The sequence below is a fragment of the Vidua macroura genome, chromosome 13 (assembly GCF_024509145.1).
Source record: "Vidua macroura isolate BioBank_ID:100142 chromosome 13, ASM2450914v1, whole genome shotgun sequence".
Lineage (NCBI taxonomy): Eukaryota > Metazoa > Chordata > Aves > Passeriformes > Viduidae > Vidua > Vidua macroura.
In genome coordinates, this window is record NC_071583.1 from 17,732,805 (window position 1) to 17,755,500 (window position 22,696).

Genomic DNA, 22,696 nt, shown 5'->3' on the forward strand with positions numbered 1-22,696 from the left:
TGTGCAGTGAAACAGCTTTGAAGAGCCCCCCACTCTGAAGGAGTCAAGTGTTTTATGGTTTGACCATTGTTTGGAAGTTGTAGATCAAGGACAGAGTAGGGAGAGACCACAGCTGGGAGACAGTCAGAGAGCCAGCCCATCTATTAGATGAAGTTATGTTTTAGCAGGATTTTCCCCCTGAAATGGGATGATTTAAGCATTTTCAGGGGAGTTCTGAGCTGCAAATCCCAACCTAATCACTGCCTTTGTCAGCTGCTGTCAGGGGCCTGAAGGGAGCCAGACCTGCAGGCTCCATTCTGCTTTCCATGTCTTGTCTGGCTCAGCTGGTCCTGTCTGTGTTGGATCATTCCCTGAGATGCCTGTGGAGAGTCTGGATGCCCAGTTTAGAATAAGGACTGAGGCATCTGAGCTTCACAGGCTGCAATGCCCTGCGTCACAATCTTCTGTACATAAAACTTCAGGTGGTTTGGGTCATTATTTAGTTCTCTTGGACATGCTGAGCTTTAGGGCTTTGTTGTTAGGATTATTGTGTTTTATCCAGAAGATTCTTGCCCAGCTTTACCATAAGGAGCTTGTCATTAATGCTTAATTCCTTTATGAATTTACATTGATTGATTGAAGTCCATCAGGTACAAGTTATAGCAGAGATAGCAGAGATGCATGAAAAGACATTGGTTTTTCTCCAAGTTACCACAGAGGTGGGAAGTAAACTTAAGGAAATGATTTTCATCTTCTGAAATCAAATTCTGTCAGGAAGGTGAAGAAGTAAATAAGAAAAAAACCCGAGTTTTTAAGTTGTTAATTTTATGTTCTTGTAAATCTTTGTCCTCAGGTTTCCTGGTATTGTTCTTAAAGGCAAGAAATACAAACCACTTTTTGAATATTTTATTCAGGTAAGATGAACCAGTTTGGTGTTTGATACAGGATATAAAGACAAAAAACCCATTCTGAGTATTCCTTGTTCATATTATAAAAAGATCTTAGGTTCTAACAACAAACTCCAGGTTGTATTAAAGTACTTCAAAATCCTGGTGAAAGTTTGAAAAACAGTGTTGACTTTTTTCCTCTAATTTTTTCCTTTAAGTTTTAAATTCACTCAGAGTAAACACTGGGTGATAAACAGAAGTTTGATTTCAGATTGCAGAGAAACTTCAATACATATTAACAAATACATATTAACAAATATTCTCTCATTTTCTCATCTGGTGAGTGTTGTCTACCTCCTAAGTGCAGCTTTGTCTTCACAAGGGAATGACTTGGATAACAATCACAGACATGTCATGTTTCCCACTGAAGAGTTAAAAGCCTTTGCTAAAAACCTGCTGATGCATCAGATTTATCTGGATGCAGCTTTTAAGCACTGCATTATGTCTGGCATCATTGGTGATAAAAGAATATGTAGCAATAGGAGAGTACCTAGAGAATTTTTCTCAGTTGTAAAAAAAAAAAATCTGAGTAAAAACTGGTAACATTTTTCAAAGAGGAGAGGTGCAGCACTGCTGGCCAGGCAGCTGGGAACTCCTGTAAGGGATTTGGCCATTTGAGACACTTCCTGTTCTGAAAGATGTGCAGGAATCAGCAAAGGTAGGAAAACCTCTGTAGGGAGCAAGCTCTGGTATTTCTAGAGCAAGTCAAATACAGCTGAATCTGGAAAATTGCACTGTGCATCTGAGGTTTGGAATGGATAGATGTTGTGAGTCCTGCTGTACTTGTAAGGAGCAGATGGGGGCATCTACAATATTTTATTTAGAATGGAAATCTTATCTCAAAATAGCTCCCTTCAGAACAAGCCAAACCTAATATTTTGTAACATATTTGGTTCAGCTGTGACTCCAGTATTATTTTTTTACTATTTTTGTTTTAAGGAATAGTAAATAACCATTTAGTTTTCATTATCTGTATACTGAACACACTGAAAATTGTCATATCTTTTCTTAGCAATTTTTTTTCTGTGTTTTCTCTTCTCTCTGTTTTTAGTTGGTATTTACCATGCTCTTATTCTCTGGAGGAAATAAAGAAAATTTGACACTATAAAAGCAGATTTTTTATTTAATTCAGAGGTATAGGGGACATACAAAAATGCAGGGAAACTTTTGTACCTTTCTTGGTTGTGTCCTCACATTCAGGAGTGTATTGATTTGCAGTCTGTTAAGCACAGGACTGTGTGAAGATCTGTGGATTGAGGAGTAATTGACTTGGAAGCCTTCTGGAGAGGTGTGAGATTTAATCATACTTGACACTCTTTAAATGAAGTACACAGGTGTCTGGGCTATGGGAAGTCATTAAGTCATGTTAGGGATGTCACATTTTACTGTGTCACTGATTTTTGATGCAGTTCTTCCCTCTCTTGTGTGGCTCGTGGCTCTGCCAGGTTCTGAACAGCTCTGTTTTGCTGTATGTGTGTAAATATATCTATATAAAACCATATTTTTGTGTTACAGTGCAAAGAAAAAGGTGCCTTTACTGTGGTAGTGGATGGTTATGTGAAGGAGGAGGAAGGCACAGGAGTTGTCCATCAGGCTCCCTATTTTGGTGCTGTAAGTATGAACTACACATCTGTAATGCTAATTCTGGCTAGCACACATTGCTTGACTTTCCAGCTCCTGGAGACTCTCTCAGGGTGATTCAAGCAAATCTTCCTATTTGCTGCTTAAAAATGTAAGAATATCATGTAGCTTTGTATTCTCATGAGCTCTTCCACTTGGTGCCTGTGCTAGGCTGGAGATTTTTGTGTCCCTTGCTTTGGTTTGTGTGGTGCTGTGTGAGCTGACACACAAAGACTCCACTGGGTCTTTTGGATGTCACTGAGCTCAGCTTCTCTCAGAGTCTGAAGCTATAGCTTTGGGAAGGGCTGATCTGTGGCACTGGTAGTGAAAACAGGCTTTGCTAAGTGATGGTTTTGGTTGGGAACAGCAGTTCTGCTCAGCACACTGCCCCTCTTCAGCATTTCAATTTCATTACTGGGCTTTTAGAGAATGAGAAAATGCTTTCACTGCTTTTGTCCTGAGACTTTATCCCTTAGTGTGAAAGGATTTTGTTGCATTCCATTCTTTTTTTTTTTTTTTCTGTCTTTATTGTCCCTTCCCTCAGTCTGTTCTTTTTTAAGGCTAGGAGGAATAATTTGTCATGGATTTAATCATTTCAGTTTTTAGACACTTGAATTAAATGCACTAGTTTGGGCTCATTGTCCTTTTTGTAGAGTGTCCTGTCTTCAGCCATTATCCAAAGATGCCCTCAAAAAACTTGCAGTGCCTAGCAATTAGCAATCCCTGGACCACGAGCTCTGTCATAATTTCCAGAGAAACTTGGCGTTAGCAACAGGCCTTTTTGTATTCATGTGAAATAGCCCATCCTCTTCCGTCCTTTTTTCCCTGCATTTTGCTGAAGGGAACATCCATTGTGGTGGTGTTTCCCTTGTCAGGATGATGGTTGATATGAAAAGATGTTCCAGCTTAATATAGCTCTGAATAAAGAAAATTAGAGTGGGCTGTTTTAGCAGTTAATAAAGAAAATGGTGGTGGCTGGTCAAGTGTCCTCAGGAGGGTAAATCCTGTCCCTCTTCTGCTCCTCAGGCTCTCCCCTGCAGCTGAATCTTGGATGTTCCAGAGGGGTGAGAGTTGATTTAGAGTCAGGAGCTCTTAGTGTGGGAGATGGAGGGAAGGAGGGGAAGAGGCTGCCAGCAGGGAAGGAGCTCTGGAAAAAGCTTTCCCTGGGCTGCTCTAGGAGTGGTTTGTGTATTTGCACAGTCCAGTTAAACTTATTGGAAACAGCTTGTTGGAAAGCTTGACTGACCTCTTAGAGCAAGGATTATCTGCCCTGTTTTATTTGATTTTTTTAATAAGCCCACTGAGTTTTGTAAACACAGAGGAAAAAAAATTCTCTCTCTCCTGGGAAATCAGCAATTACTTATAAAACATTTGTTTTTAGAAAAAAACCTGAGAGTAACAGTTAAATGCTTCACAAAGAAAAAAATACATAAGAGATTGTGAGAGGAAAAAGTGCACAGACATCACAAATGAAACATGGCAGTCATCAGCTAAGGAAAGGTTTGAGTAGATAACTTCTGGTACAGGGGCTGAGTCAATGGGCTGTGCTGCCTTCAGAAGGAAAGTGCACAGTGTATGTTGCACTTAAAGCTGCTGCCTTCTTTTTGGGGTGCATGTAATTCAGTTTTGACAGCCCTGAGATTATTTCTGTTCACAAAAGCTCCCAGAGGTCCTGGTGTAAGTTCAGGATGTCATTATTATATAGGAGACTGTGTGGAATACTGCTGGTGTTGCATGTTGGCCTTTAGACAAACTTAGCTGAAAGATGGGAGATGGTTCATGGCAGCAGACAGGGTTGTGTTCCTGGTTAATTGGCTCTTCTGCACCTTCCTGCTGAGGTGAAGGTGAATAGAAAAGGAATAACTGGACCAGGATGGTCAGAGGAGAAGAAATAAAGCACAATCCTTCACAATAAGCCTCGAGTCTTGTCTCTGTTCCTTCCCATCAGTATAAGTGAGTCCCTTTGATAAATAAAGCTGGAAAGTCAGGGTTTTATTTCTTTATTTATTTAAAATCCTACTTACTGATACATGTTCTATATTGCTGATAGCTCAGCAGTGTATGTCTCAAAAAAAACTGAAAGTAAAAATTCACTTTCATTTAGTTTCAGATGTAGTTTCATTGTCTCATGTGCTGCCTTTGCCAAATACAAGCTGCCACACCATATCAGAGCACTCTATTATTTCAGTTCAAAAGACATCAAAATTAAAGCTCACAGAACAAGACAAACCTGTATTAAAAACACTGTAAACTCATTGTACCACCAGATTTACATGACACTAAAATTCAGCTGCTCAGGCATTTCATCATATGTAGATGTACCTGCAGTCAACTTAAAAAGCTTTAGTAACACTTGAATTTGCATACAAATTTTTAATTTGCAATACTGCTAGTGCCTGCTCAGGCTGTGACACACAAGGTTCATAGATCTGTTACTGATGCACTTTTTTTCAGTACCTGACACTTTTGGCAAAAGTGATACTGGTTTTTGCTAAGGGGTGCTGAAGGTGAACATCTGACTTTGTGTTTTGGTTGTTTTGTTAAAATTTCACATAAAAAAGCTTTTGATTTCTCACAAATGAACTGTTTAATAATTTCTACTTCTTAATTTTGTATATTACAACTTCTGTGTGTAATCTTTTGAGGGATTTTGAGGTACAGGAATGACTACTGTAGCTCCTATCCTGGAAAAAACTGATACTGAGCTTAGCTTTTATTTGAGCTTAACACTTATGGATTCCTTGTATGTGCCTGAATATATTCTTGCCTTGTGCTTACTGAGGGAAATCTTCATTAAATCAAATGGCAGCTCATTCCATTCGTGCTCAGGTTGTTCAGGGGCAGGGAGCTGAGTGCACACAGGCAGGGCAGCACAGCCCTTTGTGTGCCCCTGGCTGCAGCAGTGCTGCAAGTGGAGCTGAAGCACCTTGAGGCAGGTGCTGCGTGGGGCAAGGTTTGCTCTGCTGCCTTCCTCAGCAGGGCTCTGAGTGTGCCAGGCTTTGTAGTGAGTGCTGGCTGCTGCTTCAAAGCCTTTAAGAGCTCACTGCCAAATCAGGGCTGACATCAGCTCTGTGTTTCAAACCCACAGCTCCCAGCGCCTCTGAGCGAAGGCCAGCAGAGAAGGGCTGATCTCAGCCATGTCCTGACTGCAGGAGCTGGGTGACGAGGGCAGGGGCAATAATTGTGTGGTGCTTTCTGCAGCTGCTGGACAGGGCTGTGCTCTGGTGGCAGTGCTGGAGCTGCAGGGATTTGTTTCTATGTGTAAAGCTTTGGTCCGTGAAGCAGCCAACTTCCCTGTCTGTGGATGAATTTCATCCTTTAAAACAGAACAGGTCTGGCTTGGGGGAGCTGGGAACCTCAGGGATAGCGGGGAGAGCTGAAGGGACAGGGCATGGGAGCCCTGCCCTGGCACTCCAGAGCTGGCTCAGTGTTGGTGAGTGCCAGGGGAGGAGAATGCAGGGAGCTGTGGAGCACTGGCCTGTGAGATGTGTATTTGCACACTGGCTCTGGGGTGCTGTCCTTGGGCAGCCTGAGTGGTGCTTTAGGTGCAGCTCCTGTGAAACAGCTGCTGTGTATCCTGTCAGCCATTGCTGTGACTGGGTAAGATACAGATTTACTCTCACTTCAGACTGGAAGGTAAAATCTGAACTTTTCTATCCCCTTACTTATTTTCTTTTAATCTGTTCTTTGATGCCATTTTTGTTCAGTCGTGTTCAGGCAACTCTGAAGCAACTTTTTCTTTTTTTCTTCTGATTGCTACAGGAAATTAAAAATTTAAGTGGAAACTGGCCAGGAAAAAGAATATGATGTTGTCCATGTGTGGTTCTTGGTCAGTAGCATTGCCTATGGGCCAAAAAAGATTGAGAAATACAGTTTTAAAGGCTTTGGATTGTTAAGACATTCAGAAGATGGGACTGCTTATGTGAAATGCCAGAGTTAGATTGATTAAAACAACCTGCTTTCTGAAAAACGCCCTGTTGGCTGGAGAGCTGGGCAGATCCAGGCTCTGGCTGGGACAGGAGCAGGATGGAGTGCTTGGAGTTCCTTTGCCATGCAATGGTTGCCTGAAGCTGTTCACTCCATGTGTGTATGTGTGTACTCAGACATGTAAAATGCATGTGTGTGTATGTGCATTGATGTGCATAGAAAAACATGCACAGATCCCCTGTACTAGGTGACAGTCTGAAGAAATCATAATTTTCTGCATGACTAAAACTACAATCCTATAAAAAAGGACTTTCTCCTAAGTATTTGGGATTAGTGAAGGTTGAGTATTTTGCTATTCTTGTCCAGTAATCACATTTTCTGTTCAGTATTTAATTTCTGTTTTGAGGGATGGATATCTTACCCAGCATTTTGTATTCTTACAGCTTGGTGCTTGTCTCTTTTGCAGGATGATTACAGAGTCTGCATGGATTTTAATATCATTCAGAAGGACTCTGTGCCTGTGTGTCCTGTTGATGCATCAGGCTGCTTCACAGCAGAAGTGGCTGACTTTGCTGGGCAGTATGTGAAGGTCAGTGGGCCTGGAGACAGTAAATTACTACTTTATTCAAGATACATTTTATGTATGGTAGAAGCTTTCTTTCCTTTCCCTGTGTGGGCTTGTTTTCAATGTGTGACTGGTATCTGGGTGAAATTAAAATGTGTTTTTAACATTTGCAACAAAGTTGGAATTGTTTATTAAGCAGGTGAGAAAAAAGCTGATATGCAAGTAATGTTGCCTATCTGTGGTGAGAGGGCAGAGGAGTATCCTGTTTGCAGCTGCTCCAGAGAGCTTCTCTCTCACTCTGAGCTTTCTCCAGACAGAAATGTCATGTCCAGAGTCTCCAGGCACATGTGCAGGGCCTCCCTCACCTCTGGATAACTCTGAATTTCCAGGTGCCATCATTAAGTTTCTCCCAGCCAGTTGATGTAACGTGACCCCCTGGAAGGTAGAAATGCAGTCATTTCCCCACTTGTGGGCTGTGTTGCAGTGGGAATTTACTTGACAGTAGATGCAGGAGAATCCCTGGAAAAGGAACCTACAGGAGCTGCATATTGCTCTAGATGCAAATCCCTAGCAGGGAGTGCCTCTTAAATTCCATGTCCTGAGAAAAATTGCTTTTAGCCCTGCTGCTACAGTTTGGTAGCAAAGCATGTTCCTGTAAACAAATGCAGTACAAGATTTTAAAGTCTTTTCCAATTAAGTTGAGGATTCAATCAGCTGTCTTTCCTTCCTGCTTTATGCATTAAGGCAAATAAGAGGACACTGGAAGCTCCATGTTTAGCTTCTTGCTGGTAAAAATCTGAATTTAAAGCTCTTGGAAAATTTTCTTATGGTACTGAATTTTTCACTTGTAGATATTTGTATATTTTTTCCCCTTAATGGCATATTGACACTTGTATGCTCAGTGGATTGTCTTAAATTATCAACATACAGCTTTCACTTCCAGCTTAGCATGTAAATCCCAGTTAATTAGTGAGGTACTGTGAAATATGCTTCAAATTCTGAAATTCAGTCACTTTAGAGGAATGTGGTATCAGGAAGTTCAAATATTAGGTAAAAAGCACTGTGTGATTTCCTGCCTCAAAATTAGAAGACTCAGTCATTAGGATATTAAATAATGTAGTTTCTGGCTTGTATTGGTGCTTCAGAAAATTTGAATTTTGCACACAGTTGTGTGTATATGGAAAGAAAGTTAAGGGTTTAAAAGGACTGATGCTTTAATTTATAAATTTTAATTTATCCATATGGCAGAGACACATTGAAGACACTGAGAACAAACAGAGTTTGGAGAGCAAATAACTTTGCAAATTTAGTGTTTTACAGTGCCCCTGCAGGAAATGCATAAACTTGATGGCAACTTTGTGTGTGTGTGTGTAAATGCTGGGTTATGCATAGTTTTTTTTTTAATTAATTTGAGTATCTGAGACAAATCCTGTGGTAGCTTAGTGAGATGTGTATTCCAAGGCAAATGTGTGTTTTTAGGATGCAGATAAGCACATCATCAGATGGCTGAAGGAGAAGGGCCGGCTGATCCACAGCACCACCTTCCAGCACAGCTACCCCTTCTGCTGGAGGTAAGCACACACCTGCACCTGCCTTGAGCTGAGCTTTCTAACAGAGAGATTCTTCACCTTTCTCCCATATTTTCCTCCTCCCTTGCTTAATTTTCCTGGCAAAAGTAAAAGTAACATAAACCGAGATTATTAATTCAGGAGAGCTCCAGTTTTGTTTTAGTCATCAAGGATTTTTTCTTTTTTTGCCATAAAACTGATGAATTTAGGTGTAGTGCTGAAATTTAATTTCTATTTATGATTTTAAATGTGTGTTTTTGTAGTTTGTGTTGCTCATTTCTCGGTGTAGAGCTCCTAACTAACCACCTCTTGTAAAAAAGGTTATTTTTTAAGCAGCTGAGTGATGGGAAAGGATTTTTTTGATATTGAATTGTATCCAAATAAGCATATCACAGAAGGTCTTTAGATGTTTGTGTTAAAGCTTTGTATAACTAAAATATAGCTCTTTTGAACCTTGGAAGATGACTTATTTCTTTGAAAGAAACCCACCTGCTTAAAATGTGGAAACATCTCCCTAGGTGGATGTCTCTGGGGGAAGTCTCCATGTGGAATTCTCCATGGGCCTTCAGTATCAGTGATAAAACAAGTTTTGGTTCTGAGGAATACAGGCTAGACAGATTTAATCTAGAAATGAAGCTTGTTTTTATTAGTGTCCTCCCAGGTTTGAAATTTCTACAATTGCTGTTGTAAAAAATCACCAAACAATATCAAATTAAAAAAAAACAAATCTTCAGTAATCTTTTAGTAGAGTATTAAATTCTTATTATGAGCAAAGACACACTTAAATTAAAATACCAAATTATCTGAAATAGCTTGAAGATTTTAAGTCCTATCTGATGTATACAACATCTGTACTGAAATAGCTGTGATAAAAGCTCATCTCTCTGTCTGGCTCTGACTCTGCCAGGTGAAGTGTTCTAGCAGGGTACATTTATCTTTAATTTATAGCAAAAATAACCTTTGCTTGCTCTTGAACAGCAAGATTGGTTTGTTTCTAGCAGCTGCCTAGATGAAGAAGGGAAATTGCTCTTCAAGTGTTACGTCCTTGATGATTTGGGACAGTTTTTGAAAAATGGCAGGCCCAAAATCAAGCAAAGCTTGTGTTTTTGTTGTGTAGCAACTCAAATATCCAGTCATGGCCTTCTGAGACAAAAGCAGGGATGTAGAAGTGCTGATTCTGTAGAAGATCCTTAATCCTGCCACTCTGTTGACATTTTTGTTGATGGATGATAAGTTGCAGGCAGCACCTAGCAGCAAATTATCTGGTGGGAAGAGCCGAACAATGGATTCTACTTGAAAAGCTCATTTCACTGCCATCACAAATCAAACCATAATTGGAATATGCTAAAAGTAGAAGAGTAGTTCTTAACTTTGAACATAGTTATAAGTTATTTTGATTAATGTAAGAAAACTTTGCAATCAGACTGTTCTTAATGTACTACTGCTTTTCCCTGAAACCAAGCAGGTGTTGAATCCTTGGGATGTTGAGAAATTTGCCTTCTTTTTTTTACATATCATGAAATCAGGGTCCTTCTCTGGGTAGTAATTTGCTGTCAACTAAACTTTAAAATAAGAAAAACACAGCAGCTTGGTAAGGACACAGTAGATAGTTCTCAGTTAAATTTGTCTTTATTGGAACTGCTGAAAATGGAGGACATTGGTCAGAACTGCTCTGTGCACGTGTGAGATCTCGGGTGTCTGTGTGGTCTGGGCAGCAGTTCAGCAGCTGTTGGATGTGACAGTTCCTCACAGCTCCTGCCTGCCATTCCTTTGGGAACAGTGTTGGGAAGCTCTTCCACTGGCAAATGTGGAACTTTGACTTTTCCAAGCCAGAGAAGGCAAAGCCAAGAAGCATCTTTATAGCACGGGCTCAATTATTGATCATTTCTGTCCTAAATTACAAGAAAACAGAGTGAGATCACAGTTAATGGGATTTGATTGTTCTGATGTGTTTCTAAAGAATCTGTCTGTAAGGGGAGCAGAACTTTGTCAGTTGGGACAGAGAGGAATGGTTAGGCAGGGACTTTGTATGCATCAGACTTTGTCTGGGTGGTTTTCCCCTTGTGTTGATGGAAAACAAAACCCAGCAATGGGTATTTCTGATTTGATTCTACAGTAAAATCCAGTTGAATCTGTATTCCTCACCCTTCTCACCAGTCATGAGGGGCAGAAATGTGGGGGGTGTCACTGCTTGGGTAGATTTTATTGTTTTGTTCTCTGCAGTCTCCTGCTGAGGCACTGCTTGGTAGTACAGCCAAAAGAAAAATATTCAGGGAAACTTTGCCCTCTCCCCTTTATTGTTGCCTTCATGTAGGAGGAACAGAGCCCTGTGGGTGCTTGGAGTTACCAGGTGTTATAACCTCGGTGTTGGGTGGGGAGTGGTTCCCCTGCTGGGCCTTTGTCATGGATCCTCCCTGCCTGAAGCCACTCAGCCAGCCCCACCTGCTGCTCTGCTCACAGAGCTGGGCTGCCACCATTGTCCCAGCCTTCCTTCCCCAACATGTTAAGACCATGTGAGAAATTTTTAATATAATTTTTTTCTTCTTCTTGTTTCCAGTTACTTCAGATCTTGTGATGGCAATTCATCATTCTTCAGACACTCAGTGAAACCAAAACACCTTGTAGCTTGGGGAATGCTTTCTTTTTTACTGGGATCTTGCTGCTGTGTGACGAGTAAACTGAACTGTTCTCATTTTTTTAGTTGTTAAGACTTAAATTTGTGTAGCAAACCATCAGTAGGTTTGCATTTAATAGCTAGGACACAACTACATTATTATTACTTTGAGCTTTCACCATTTCCTTTAAGGTCATAGGCACTTTAACACTTAAGCACATGGAAACATACAGGTTATAGTTAAAATGAAAAGTCTTTTGAAATACAGTGTTAAAAGAAACAATGTGTTTTCTATTGTTGGGCTTTGTGCACTGTGAGTTCAGCTTTTAAGGTCTGAACAACTTTTGCTGTGGGTTTTCTTTCTTTTGTGGGTCAGGCAGGTACACCTTTAGCAAGTGCTGGCATAGTAGCAATTTTAATTTACATCATAGTCTGCAGTAGTTGGTGGATTTCAAATGTGTTCTTGCTGTGGATATAAGTAAAATGGATTAAACTTTGGCTGTTTGTAGTGCTGACTGCACATGGGAGATAACAGGAGTTTCTCAGGGGTTTTGCTGGTGAAGTTTTGTGTATTGCCAAGTTCTGAACCAAAGTGACTTAAATAAAAGTAATATTTTTCAGAAGCGTTTTGTGGGGTGGGTTGATGCTAAAGGAGAATGAGCTTTTTGTCTCAGTGTTGTTTGCTTCTCTGTATCCATAGTCACATCCTATCCTCTAGGGCTCTACTCCCTCTTCATCATGGAATAATGGGATGGATGTGTAGGATTAGAAATGTCTGAGCTCCTGCTAGTGACCTGTGCCCACTGTTGGCTCCCACATTTAGAAGGATCTGCTGCCTGAATAGTTATTTAAGACCTTAAGCAGTTATTATGGAACTGATAAATCAGACTGGGTTGGGGCACTACAGTCAGATGCTTGGAGATACTGATTTTCCCAAGTAATTTAGGAAATTGCTCAATCTGTGCTCTGGCCAGTCCTGCTTCCATTTCTAAGCAATCCCAAGTTGTGAAACTGCTCTCCTCCCATAAGGATTTTCTTTTAGTTCTTATTGAAGTAAGGAATATGTTAAAATATATTTAAAACTTCTTTTATATGCTTATTTCTTGCTTTCCCTCTCCTCCTGGAATGGAACTTTCTTCTAGTTAACCCTAGGTGCTGTTAGTTCTTTATGATTTGTGATTATTATTTTAAATGCAAGTAGTAAAAGCACAGCATAATGTTCCCTGGCTTTTCAGGCTCATGTACACATGAAAACTGATGCAGAATGAGCTCATGTGGAAGACTGAAATATGACACATTTTAATAGTTACTGAAGTTCATTATGTTGTACTATGTAGGAGCACAAATTTCAAATTCAAGTATTGTTTGAACATTCTCATGATTGCTCTTGCTATACAAATTCCTTGAATTACTGGGTTTGAAGGCTGTAAAGTTTTTTTCAGGACTGGATTTCAAAATAGTAGCTCACATAAGTGTAACAGTTTATGTAATTTAACAAACCAGACAAATCCCAACCTTTAACTGTGATAATATTTCAGCAGCAGTGAGCTCAGTCTGTGGAAAGGGGACTGTCATGTGCAAAAACAAATATTAAAGAACACTTTATAAATAATGTAGCATTTAAAAATGTTTTTGTTTGTTTTATTCCTTTCCCTGCACAGGTCAGATACTCCACTGATCTACAAAGCTGTGCCCAGCTGGTTTGTCAGGGTGGAGCACATGGTGGAGAAGCTGCTGGAGAATAATGCCCAGTGCTACTGGTAAAGTGTCCTGCACAAATCTGATTTATTCCTTTCCCTGGAGCTGGGGGTGTAGGGGGTGTGTGCTGGAGCTCTCCAAAGCAGTTCCACTGTTCCTGTGCTCACTCTGCTTTGTATTTCCACTCTTTTTCAGCCAGTGCTACTGGGACCGGTTCTAAACAGTGTTTTATCTCAGTTTTATCAATGTTGAATATTCCCCAGTAATTTACTGGGAAATACACTACAGGGTCATTAAAAGTGCCCTCCAATCATGTTATGCAAACCTCAACAATTCAGCATGAGAGAAACTGCAGAGGAGAATCCTCCTGCAGAAGCAGGGATGTGCTTCCCAAAAGGCTCCACCTGAGACAGTAATAGAGGCAGCTTAGTGCTGTGTATATAATGTTCCAAATTAAACTAATTTTTAGACAAGCTGTGGGTTTTTTCATCTAGTTATTACAGATAAGGTTGATTACTTCATCATAGGTGCATTTGAAGAAAAAAATCCATGCCCACTCTCTCCCCACAAACTGCCACAAAAAGCTCAACCCAGCTGCCCTAATTGTTGTAGGTAAGCTCAGCCACACAGTTTTAAAGAAAAAATTCTGTTAATGGCAGAAATGAAATCTTGACATGTATATGGGGAGTGTGAAAAATACTTGTGTGAGATTTGTGTAGAAAACAGCAGATGAGCTTTAGATAACAATTTAAATGTATTTTTATGTGCAGTCAAAGGGAACTGTTGGTGCTGGTGGCCTTTTAGGGAGTCAGTCCTGGGTTTGTGGTGGGTTAGTAACAAAAGGAACTTATCTTCTGAACCTTCATAAGCTGCATTTTTATCTCCCTTCCTGTCATCCATCACTTGTGCCTGGGAGGCTGAGACCTCCCAGTGAGTGAGGAAAACTTGGAGATTACAACCTCATTCAGTCTTTCCTTATGAGGGCTGCAGGGAGAGCTGGGATTCCACCCCTCTCCCACCTCATTTGTCTCTTGTAGAGAAGGTGACTCAACCTTCAGTGAGCAATTACAGCTTGTGCTGCCTTTTTTTCATGGACAGTAGCTGGCAATTAAATTCTCCATGAGCAGCTTTTGCATAACTGCTGACGTGGTGCAGGCAGTGTAAATCCTGGGATCTGTGGGAAAAGTCAGTGATCCAGAACAGAGCCTGCCCAGAAATGCTGCAGCCTGGCTTTGCCAAGCAGCACATGCCCAGTCTGGCTGTGTCAGGAGAGTTTAGGGATTAGTAAGTGCTGTTTTCTGTTTTCCACAGCAGAACATACTGTGATCCTCCTTTGGGGCAAAAATAAGCTGGAGAGGGGGTGAAAGTGTTTGTTCTTAGCTTTAATTAGCTTCCTCAAGATGCTTTCACTGTTGGGATGACAGTAGACCTGCATACTTAATTTTCACATGAACAGAAGAAAAAATGTAATGATCCTGTTAAGAAGTGCTTGAATGGATGGGGTTTGCTTTTCCAGAAGCAGAGTTTGAGGAAGAAGCTGCTAAGTGGCCTCCATTCATCCAGGAGACACTAATTAGTAAGAATTACTGATCAGTTTGAACCCTGCCTCATGCACATACTTGGGTTTCAGTGGTACATTTTGTAAGTGCTGAGTACAGGGGATACAAGTGGAAGCAAATGTTGGAGCTTCTGTAGCAAAGGTTGGGTGAGAAGAGCAGGCAATGACACCATTTAGCAATTTTCAAAATGCTTGGAATTACAGGAGACATTTGTCCTTTAGGCAATTCCTGAGTCTAAACACAGTTCCATAATTGAATGTAAAACTGATTCCTCAGGACTCCTCTTAAGGCCATGTGATGTTAAAGATTTTGGGAAGCTTTTTGTTGGCAATATAGCACAAGTAGAGATGGATGATCACAGAATTATTAATAAATAATATGTATTTCCACTATGTGATTTCATAGTAATTTGAATACTGGGTAATCTTGAAGTTGGCTTTTAAAATCCAGCTTTTATAAAAAATAAGGGAGTGTTTTTGAGGTTTTCTTCATGTGTTCTCCATTGATGCCAGTTTTGTTTGGGCTGTAGCTTCTGAAGTTGGCATTGAGACTGCTGGCCTTCTGCAGTATTCATTTATTTAAATTTTGGGAACTCCTTCCTTCCCAAAACCTACTTTTTCTGCTTTTGAAGGGACTTGATCTCTGAAAGTGTCACAGGAATAATATGTAGCTTTTTAAAATTTTATTTTTGGACTCTCTGGGGTTTCAGCATGTCCTGAAAATGAGAAAATTTGGGATAAATGCTTTTCAGACTATATTAACCTTTACAAAATGGGTTTGACTGCATTGCTTTTTTTATTCCTATAAATGACTGATAGGTATATTGTCCCTTAAGAATAGCTGCCCTCTTGATAGATATCCTTTCTGATGAAATAGATTAAACATACTTGGACAAACTTTGCAACCTGATTGCATTTCTAATTAGTTTTTTAGTGAATTACCCAACTTATAAGGCCACAGTCATTCAAAATTTATTAAAACCAGTAACTCTATTTTCATTTTTCAAAATGAATTTAACTATCACTTCCAATAATGGTTGCATGAGTAATGTGCCAGCGTTTTTGTAAAACCAGAAGCCAAGAAACCCTCTCTGCTCTGTCACATCCTTATTGCAGTCAGACTGGGAATTAACTTGTGTTGGATGTTGATGAAAATGCACAATTGGAACAGTATTTAGGGGGCTGTGCTTCAGCCTTTAATTGAAGTTCCCTTACTGAATGTTCTTTACTGTGTAACTGAGATCTTATTTAAAGAAAATTTAAATCAAAAAGGTTATTTTCTGTTTGGCATTCAGGCACCCACTACTGCTGTATTTAAGATGAAGAGAGGCAGATTTGGCTGCTGTAAAATCCAGGCTTGTCAGACCTTGGCTTTCTATTCTCTTGATAAGGAGAGTTGGATGCAGCGCCAAGGTGTCGTCTGGATTTCAGCCTTAATTGTTGTCACCACCATTTTCTCAAATGGTTTGTTGAAGAGCATTTTTTATGTACCCACAGATTAAACCAGGCCACCTTAGATTATAATTACAATATAGGACTAATTCCTGTCATCAGTGTTCAAAGTTGGTGTAAATTGAAAATTTATAAGTTACTGTAAGCAATAAATCTGTATAACTTACAATGAGAATTCCAAACTGTTGTAGCTCATCCTTCTGGCTGTGGTTGTTGTATTTCCATTCTTGCAGACTGATAGAAAAGACTTTGTATTTAAATATCAGCTCTGAACTCCTTATCCTTCAGTAACTCCTGAAACACTGACCAGTGACTGTTGCCAAGTTTCTAATGTTAAAGACATTGTGCAGTTCTGACATTGTTTGCATAAGATGTGCAGCACTTGGAGTAGTGGAAAAATGAGCATCAGTGGAAGGAAAGCAGTGATGGGAGACAGGGACTTCAAAGAAGCCAAACCTTTTGTTCTGGCATCTTCTCACCGTTGAAGAATTCAGATAATAAGGTTGTAATAAAGAGCTTGATGTATGGTTGAAGGTATTATTTTCCTGACTTCCATCACTTAAGCTCTTGGTTCTTGCTGGAAATGCCACCCACAGCACATTTCTGTGAATGCAGTTGAAGTGAGAGTTTTGCACACACTCCCTGCAGCTCCTGGGTGAGCCCAGGTGTCTTCTTATGTGTCCATCGAGCCCATCAAGCTTTGGAGAAGCTTTTCATCCTGGTCATTTTAATCTTTGATCACAAAACTGTCTCCCACCTGTGAAAGAGATGTGATCAGCAATGATGCCTGTTTGTGTCAGAAACCCCGAGGCTGTGGAGCCCATCCACAATAGAAAGAAAATGTTTATTTTACTGAACTGATCATTTTTGCTCACATGAGGAATCTGAGTATGTAGCAGGGCAACAGAATTTTAAATAATGACAGGAATGTAGAGCAATGGAAGAAAATCAGTGAGTCCCTTATCCTTCTTCTGCTGCTTATTTTTGTTTTATAGAAAGTCTCACGACATTTTCTTTCTTTGTTTGTTAATATTAATACATTTCATCTGAACAGTTTTAAATGTATGGTCTGTGTAGATTTTTTCATTTTTTTCTTTTCTTTAGTATCACCATACAGTTGTAACTCTTCTTTTTGAGTCATCAGTCACACTTTTCTTACTGAGGAATCTTGACTACAAATGAGATCCTCCCTCTAGTAGCAATTGTGATATGTACAGCAACGTGGAGTCACTAGATGGCAACATTTCCCGAGGAAAAACCCAAATTAGAGCCATTGCCTACAGCAGGAGGTGGAAAAAATTGCTGCAGGGTTAGCCTTGTGTTTGTCTAATTTAAAGAAGGTTTTATTACTGTCTGTAGTCAGACATGGCTGAGGATTAGAAGTGAATTTGGAGGCTTGTTCACTGGATTTTGATGGCTTGTCTTCTGCTGCACCTTAATTTTGCTGTTTCCTCTCTGAGCCTCTTGTGCAGAGATTGCTGATGGTGCCATGAATGCAGAGGTACCTTTCCAGTCCCACTGAAGGGTCACCAAAAGCTTATTTTTTCCTTCAAGGAAAAGCTTATGAAATAAACCCCCCAAATGCCAGTTCACTAAGCAACTCCAGCACGATTTTCTTGGGCAGCTGATAAATCTGTGACACGAGTAGTGTGTTGAATGTCTGCCACTGTCACAGGAATGCAAATGTATTGATGTATGTGGATTGAAATGGATCCTGAGTGCTGATGCCCTACAAAAGTACTTTGTGCCAGGAAATGTTAGAATATTCCCAAGGAAACTGTGCAGAGAGAAGGAAAGTGGAAGCTTCCCTTCTCCCTGGCTTCGGGCTGCAGGGATTATTGGTAAGATAAGGAGTTCTGGCAGCAATTAGCAGGGTGCCTGGGTCGTGGAAGGGAGCTGGAGCAGGGTTTTTAGTGGGGTGTGTGCCAGCGTTGGAGGTCAGGGCTGCGCCGCCGCGTCCGAGCGCGGTGACGGTGACGGGGCTGCGTCTGCAGCAGCATTGCAGTCACACCACAACGTGGGGGTTGCCATGGGAACCAGGAGAAAAGAGGCAAGAGAAACATTGGGAGATCAAAATGATTGAAAGCACAGCTCATCTAGCCCCTGTAAGCTGCACCAGAAGCAGCAAATGCAGCGGTGGAGGCAGCCCAGGCTCGTGTGGGGTTGCACCATTCCAGCAGCTCTCCCAGGCTGAGGAGCAGAGCTGCTGCAGTGGAAATTCTGCCTGGCACACACTGACCTTTCCTCCCTTCCCCTCTCCTCCCTCCCGCCCCCCACAATGTTTAATTAGGTCCATGATATAGATTGGCGCTAATTAAAGTGTCAAAAGGGCATGAATAGTTGCTTATTTTATCTCTTTGAATTAAAAACCATTAAAAATCAATTTGAGGGCATGTTGAAGGAGGCATGTTATTAGAGTGAATTAACATAATGGAATTTAAGCCTTTGTCTTCTAAGGGTTGGTTAATGTTTAAAAAGAAAGCCAAATTCTACACTTAAAATAAACCCCCCCAATTGGTATGCTAGGAATTTAAATCTGTACATTTTTAGTAAGATGACATAGAATAACTACTTCATCACCTTTGATGTTGCTGATACAGCTCTGCTGTCTTCTGGAAGAGTTTCTCTTTTCCAGACTTAGAACTGATTCCTGATTTCAGATGGCACTTAAAAAGTTACCAGCTTGCCAAAGGGCAGGACAGATCTGGGACCATCCTCACAGAACCAAAGCTGTATTAGCGTTCTTAATCTGGTATTAGGTCCCCTAATTCCCACTGCTTAAGGTAGCATTTTGTTTATCAACTTTACAGTCTTAACTCCTTTAATTAGCAATTATGAAGTAAATCTTACCCAACACATAAAGGTGCTGTGGCTTTGCAGAGAATATTATGAATAAAATTAGCTGGTAAGAAGAACAATGAAGAGTGGGAAAGGATTAGCCTATCTTTATGTAGTATCTGAAACAGCTTTTCATGTTGAGCTGATGATAAAAACACGAGGCTTGTGCAGGGGCAGTGTTTTATTTTGGCAGTGCTGTTTGTGTTTACAGAAAAGAGGGATGGTGCTGCTTTGAGACAGTTCCTGCATCCTGTGACTGGGGAACCGTGAGCCAGCTCAGAGCACATCTGAGCTCTCAGATGGAATAAGGAGCTGAGTTCAGTATTTGCAATTGTGTTATGAGCACAAGAAATTAGCTTCAAAATATATCTACAGAAAAGGAGCAGATGTCTTCATCCTTTTAATAAGATTCCTTCTGGATTATGTGATAATTTAGAATATTTTTTTATTTGCATCTTGTACCTTTTTCCTCTGGAGACAAGAGTCAGAAAGCAAATTTATTTCTTTTAATTGATGCTGTTCCTTGAGTATTTATTGGTGCTGAGAACACAGTGGCTCAGCCTGTGGTGGCTCACTGTCAGCAGACTCAGTTCTGCTCTGGGATTGAAGGTGGTCAATATTTGCTGTTTTTAAATCCATGCCCACATTGCTTGTGTGACTTGGGTGCTGAGTGGTGCATAGACTGAGAAGGCAAAGAGGATGGATGGTTCCTGTTGTAATAAGTTAATAAATGTTGTTAAAAGACTGGGTTTTGCTTTGCTCTTCATGGGTTTTTTTGGCTTGTCAAATGGAATTTTTATTTTAGACATGAAGAAAATGAGTAGCTACCAAGAAAGGATGTGGGAGTTGACTGTGCAGAGGACTTAGCAATGCATGAATTAAGCAAAACCCCACATCTGCTTCAAAAATAGGAACAAACAGTCAAAAAATGGACATGGAAATTTGCAGCAAATGAATAATTTTCATTATCTCTAACTTGTATGATAGAGTTTTGATGTTGGGAAAGTAAGATAGACATGGGCATTCAAACAGGTTGGAACTGACGTACTTTGATTCAGAATCTTCCTAATTTATGATTTGGCAAAACAATATTTATTCCTTTGTGTTGTGGAGTTCAGTTCCCTGAACTTTCCAGCTGCTGCAGTGTCTGCATGCTGAAGTTTATTTAGTGCCCTGTCCTGGGTGCCAAGAGGAGAAATTGCAATTGTCCCACACCCATGAATCAAGAGCTCCCTGACCTGCTGAGGCAGCAGTCTCCTTAACCTTGCTAAATGTCAGAGAAAGAAGTATGAAATCTTATCTGTGTCATTTTGCAGAGAATTCTGAAGGTCAAACAAATTGTAGGCCAGTTGGGAAATAAAAAAACTTGTTTCTCACAGCTCAGTTTGAGGAGCTGCAGCACGATGGCTTCGGGGAGATGGGGCTGCTTTGATTTTTCACTTGCAGCCTCATGGAGCTGTTGGGTGCTGGGGCTTGATCTTCTCTGAGATGTGAAGGTGTCAGTGCCAGTCCAGGGGGTCTGAACAGGCAGAACTGGGCACCCTCTGGTCACACCCAACTGCAAACTCAGTGGTCAGCAGCAGGAACCTGAGATTTGTGCTTTCAGCCTGAAGGGGGTTTGTGATGGATATGGGGTTAAACATGAAGAATGTGTGCATTGGCATATGGGAGAGGGCTTTTCATTTATCTTCCAGATGCTTTGTGTAGATGGAATAGTAAAGAACACTCCCTCAACTAATACATGCCTGTGGCAAGATGATGTCTTTATGAGAATTTAAAAGGAGAAATATACCAAGAAAATATCTCAGAGTAGGATGAAAAGAACCTGAAAAACTATAAGAGCACTAACCTGGAATTGGTGTAAATAAAGATCAGGTGTTAATAACAACATCATTGAGAATACTCTTTTGTTTTTTTTCCAGCCTAATCAAATATTTGAGTAGAAGGTGCCTCTGATTTTATTTTTTTCCCATGTGAGATGTAGGTAAGTGTTAAGCTGAGCTATCTGGAGCGAAATCTAGTGAGAATAAGTAAAAGCAATGGGCTCCAGACTTGAAGGGCTGTTCCTGCTGCAGATCCCTCTTCCAGCTGGATCCCAGCTGGAGGCTGTGTCTGCCCTTGGGCAGCACTCATGGGCAGCATCTCTGCACAGGCAAAACCCAGCTGCTTTAAGTAACACTTCCTCTGAGTGATGTGCTCAGAATGGGTGTGAGATACAGGCTCCTTTTATTTGACTTGATGGCTGTGCCAGTGTTATTCCTGCCTTGTACCTCTAAAGAGCCACAGCTCATTGTTGCAAATGTGGTTTGAGGAGATGAAGTGGTTTGTGTTTTATGTCCCACTGAAAACTGGCAGCAGGGTCAGACAATTTTACCAGAAGAGGTAAATTATATGCTTTCATAGCTCAGAGAGCGAGATCACACCACATACATTTTTGTGGTTAATGTCCACTTTGGGGATAAAATTAATTTTTCAGGCGTGTTTTGAGGAGGCAGAGTTGAAACTCTTAGCATTTTAATGTCATTGGGGGATTGTCTCAGCCTCTAGCTATGTTAAATGGGACTAATAATTTCAGCTAATCAGTGTCTAACAACTTCTGAAAAATGGAAACTAGTTTAGGAGTGATGTAAAGAGAAGTTTTCCACATTAGTGGAATGTTGGGCAAATGCTAATGAACTTTGTACAGTTTCCACTTGTGTTTGGAGAGAGGGTCTCCTAAGGTCAGCGCAGACAGTTAATAGTAATGAGTCCCACGCTGAACCAAATCGGGAAAGCCTGTATACGTTCTAAATTTCAAAGCAGGGCTACAGATGTCATGTGAAACATGAGTCACTGAGTTTGTTTAAAATTTTTTTATATTAGATTTTTGTTCGAGAAGTGTTACAGAAGACAACTTTGCAGCTGAAAGTAACTCCAGAAATAGCGAGGGAAGCTGTGGAACCTCAGGCTGATATTTAGTGAGGCTTTTAAGGGTACTTTTTATCCACTTGAGACAACACTGGCATCAAGAAGCCTTTAGATCTCTGCATGGCTTCATCATGGGTAAAACTTTTAAAAGACAGTGGCTTTTATTTTCATCAATAGATTACCTTTTTTTTTTTTTTTTTTTTTTTTGTTCACATTTATTTCGTAAATGTCCTGCTAATGGGCCAAATCCTACCTCACTGTGTTATGTGAATCCCTTCTTTTAATTTTTCCTCTAAAGGAACCTTTCATCTTTGTTACTCTTGGGACTGATCTGTGATTAAAAATCTTCTTTAAAAAGAAATACTTGACAAGAGGACCAAGAGCTTCAGAAAGAAAAGGTGGAAGAGACCCTGTGTGCTTTGTAGCTTGGCTGCTCCCCCTTTGGAAACTGTGGCTCTCCTAATCCAGCTCAGACTTTGGGAAGGACCTTGTTAGTTAGACTGGATAAACAAGCCCAGCAAAACCTGCCATGGGTTGCTCAAAGCTCAGTTCCAGAGCTGCTTTTTTGTTGTGAGCTGCTCATTCACAGCTTCTGTGTGTCTCACACTGTCTGAAGGTTGCTTTTTCTGTGAGTTTCATTTGAATTTGGTATTTTGAAATGCACCTTTAGGCATGAGGGGAGCATACTGTTGACTGTGAAACCCATTGCTTTCCTTCATCTGCATATAATCACTGGGTAGATAGTTGTTTGTTTGTTTACATCCTGGGAATAAAGAGTTCTAATGGTTCTAATCAAACCACCAGGCCACTTAGCACAGCCAGGAACCTCGAAGGGCATCGCCTTCTGGCGTTAACCTTTGAGCTCCAAGACACTTTCATACAATGAAAATTTGTCTTTAACATCTCTCAGTGCCCATTAGTGCTCAAAATGAGGCTTTAGCAAGCATTGATAGGGTTCTGTGGTTGGGGGTGTGTTTTGTTTCTTAATTGGGTAATTCAAAGTGAGATGATAAATAGCTTGGA

The 22,696-nt window shown here is 40.6% G+C and overlaps 1 protein-coding gene across 4 annotated transcripts in view; it reads left to right on the forward strand.

Moving 5' to 3' along the window:
* IARS1 (isoleucyl-tRNA synthetase 1) overlaps positions 1-22,696 on the forward strand; it is a 92,826-nt gene that overhangs the window by 22,861 nt on the left and 47,269 nt on the right. For all 4 annotated transcript variants that reach the window (XM_053989263.1, XM_053989265.1, XM_053989262.1 and 1 more), the window contains exons 10-14: positions 833-893; positions 2,442-2,537; positions 6,940-7,062; positions 8,518-8,609; positions 12,882-12,980. In XM_053989263.1, the coding sequence (XP_053845238.1) occupies positions 833-893; positions 2,442-2,537; positions 6,940-7,062; positions 8,518-8,609; positions 12,882-12,980 (471 nt within the window). The remainder of the gene's footprint in view (positions 1-832; positions 894-2,441; positions 2,538-6,939; positions 7,063-8,517; positions 8,610-12,881; positions 12,981-22,696) is intronic.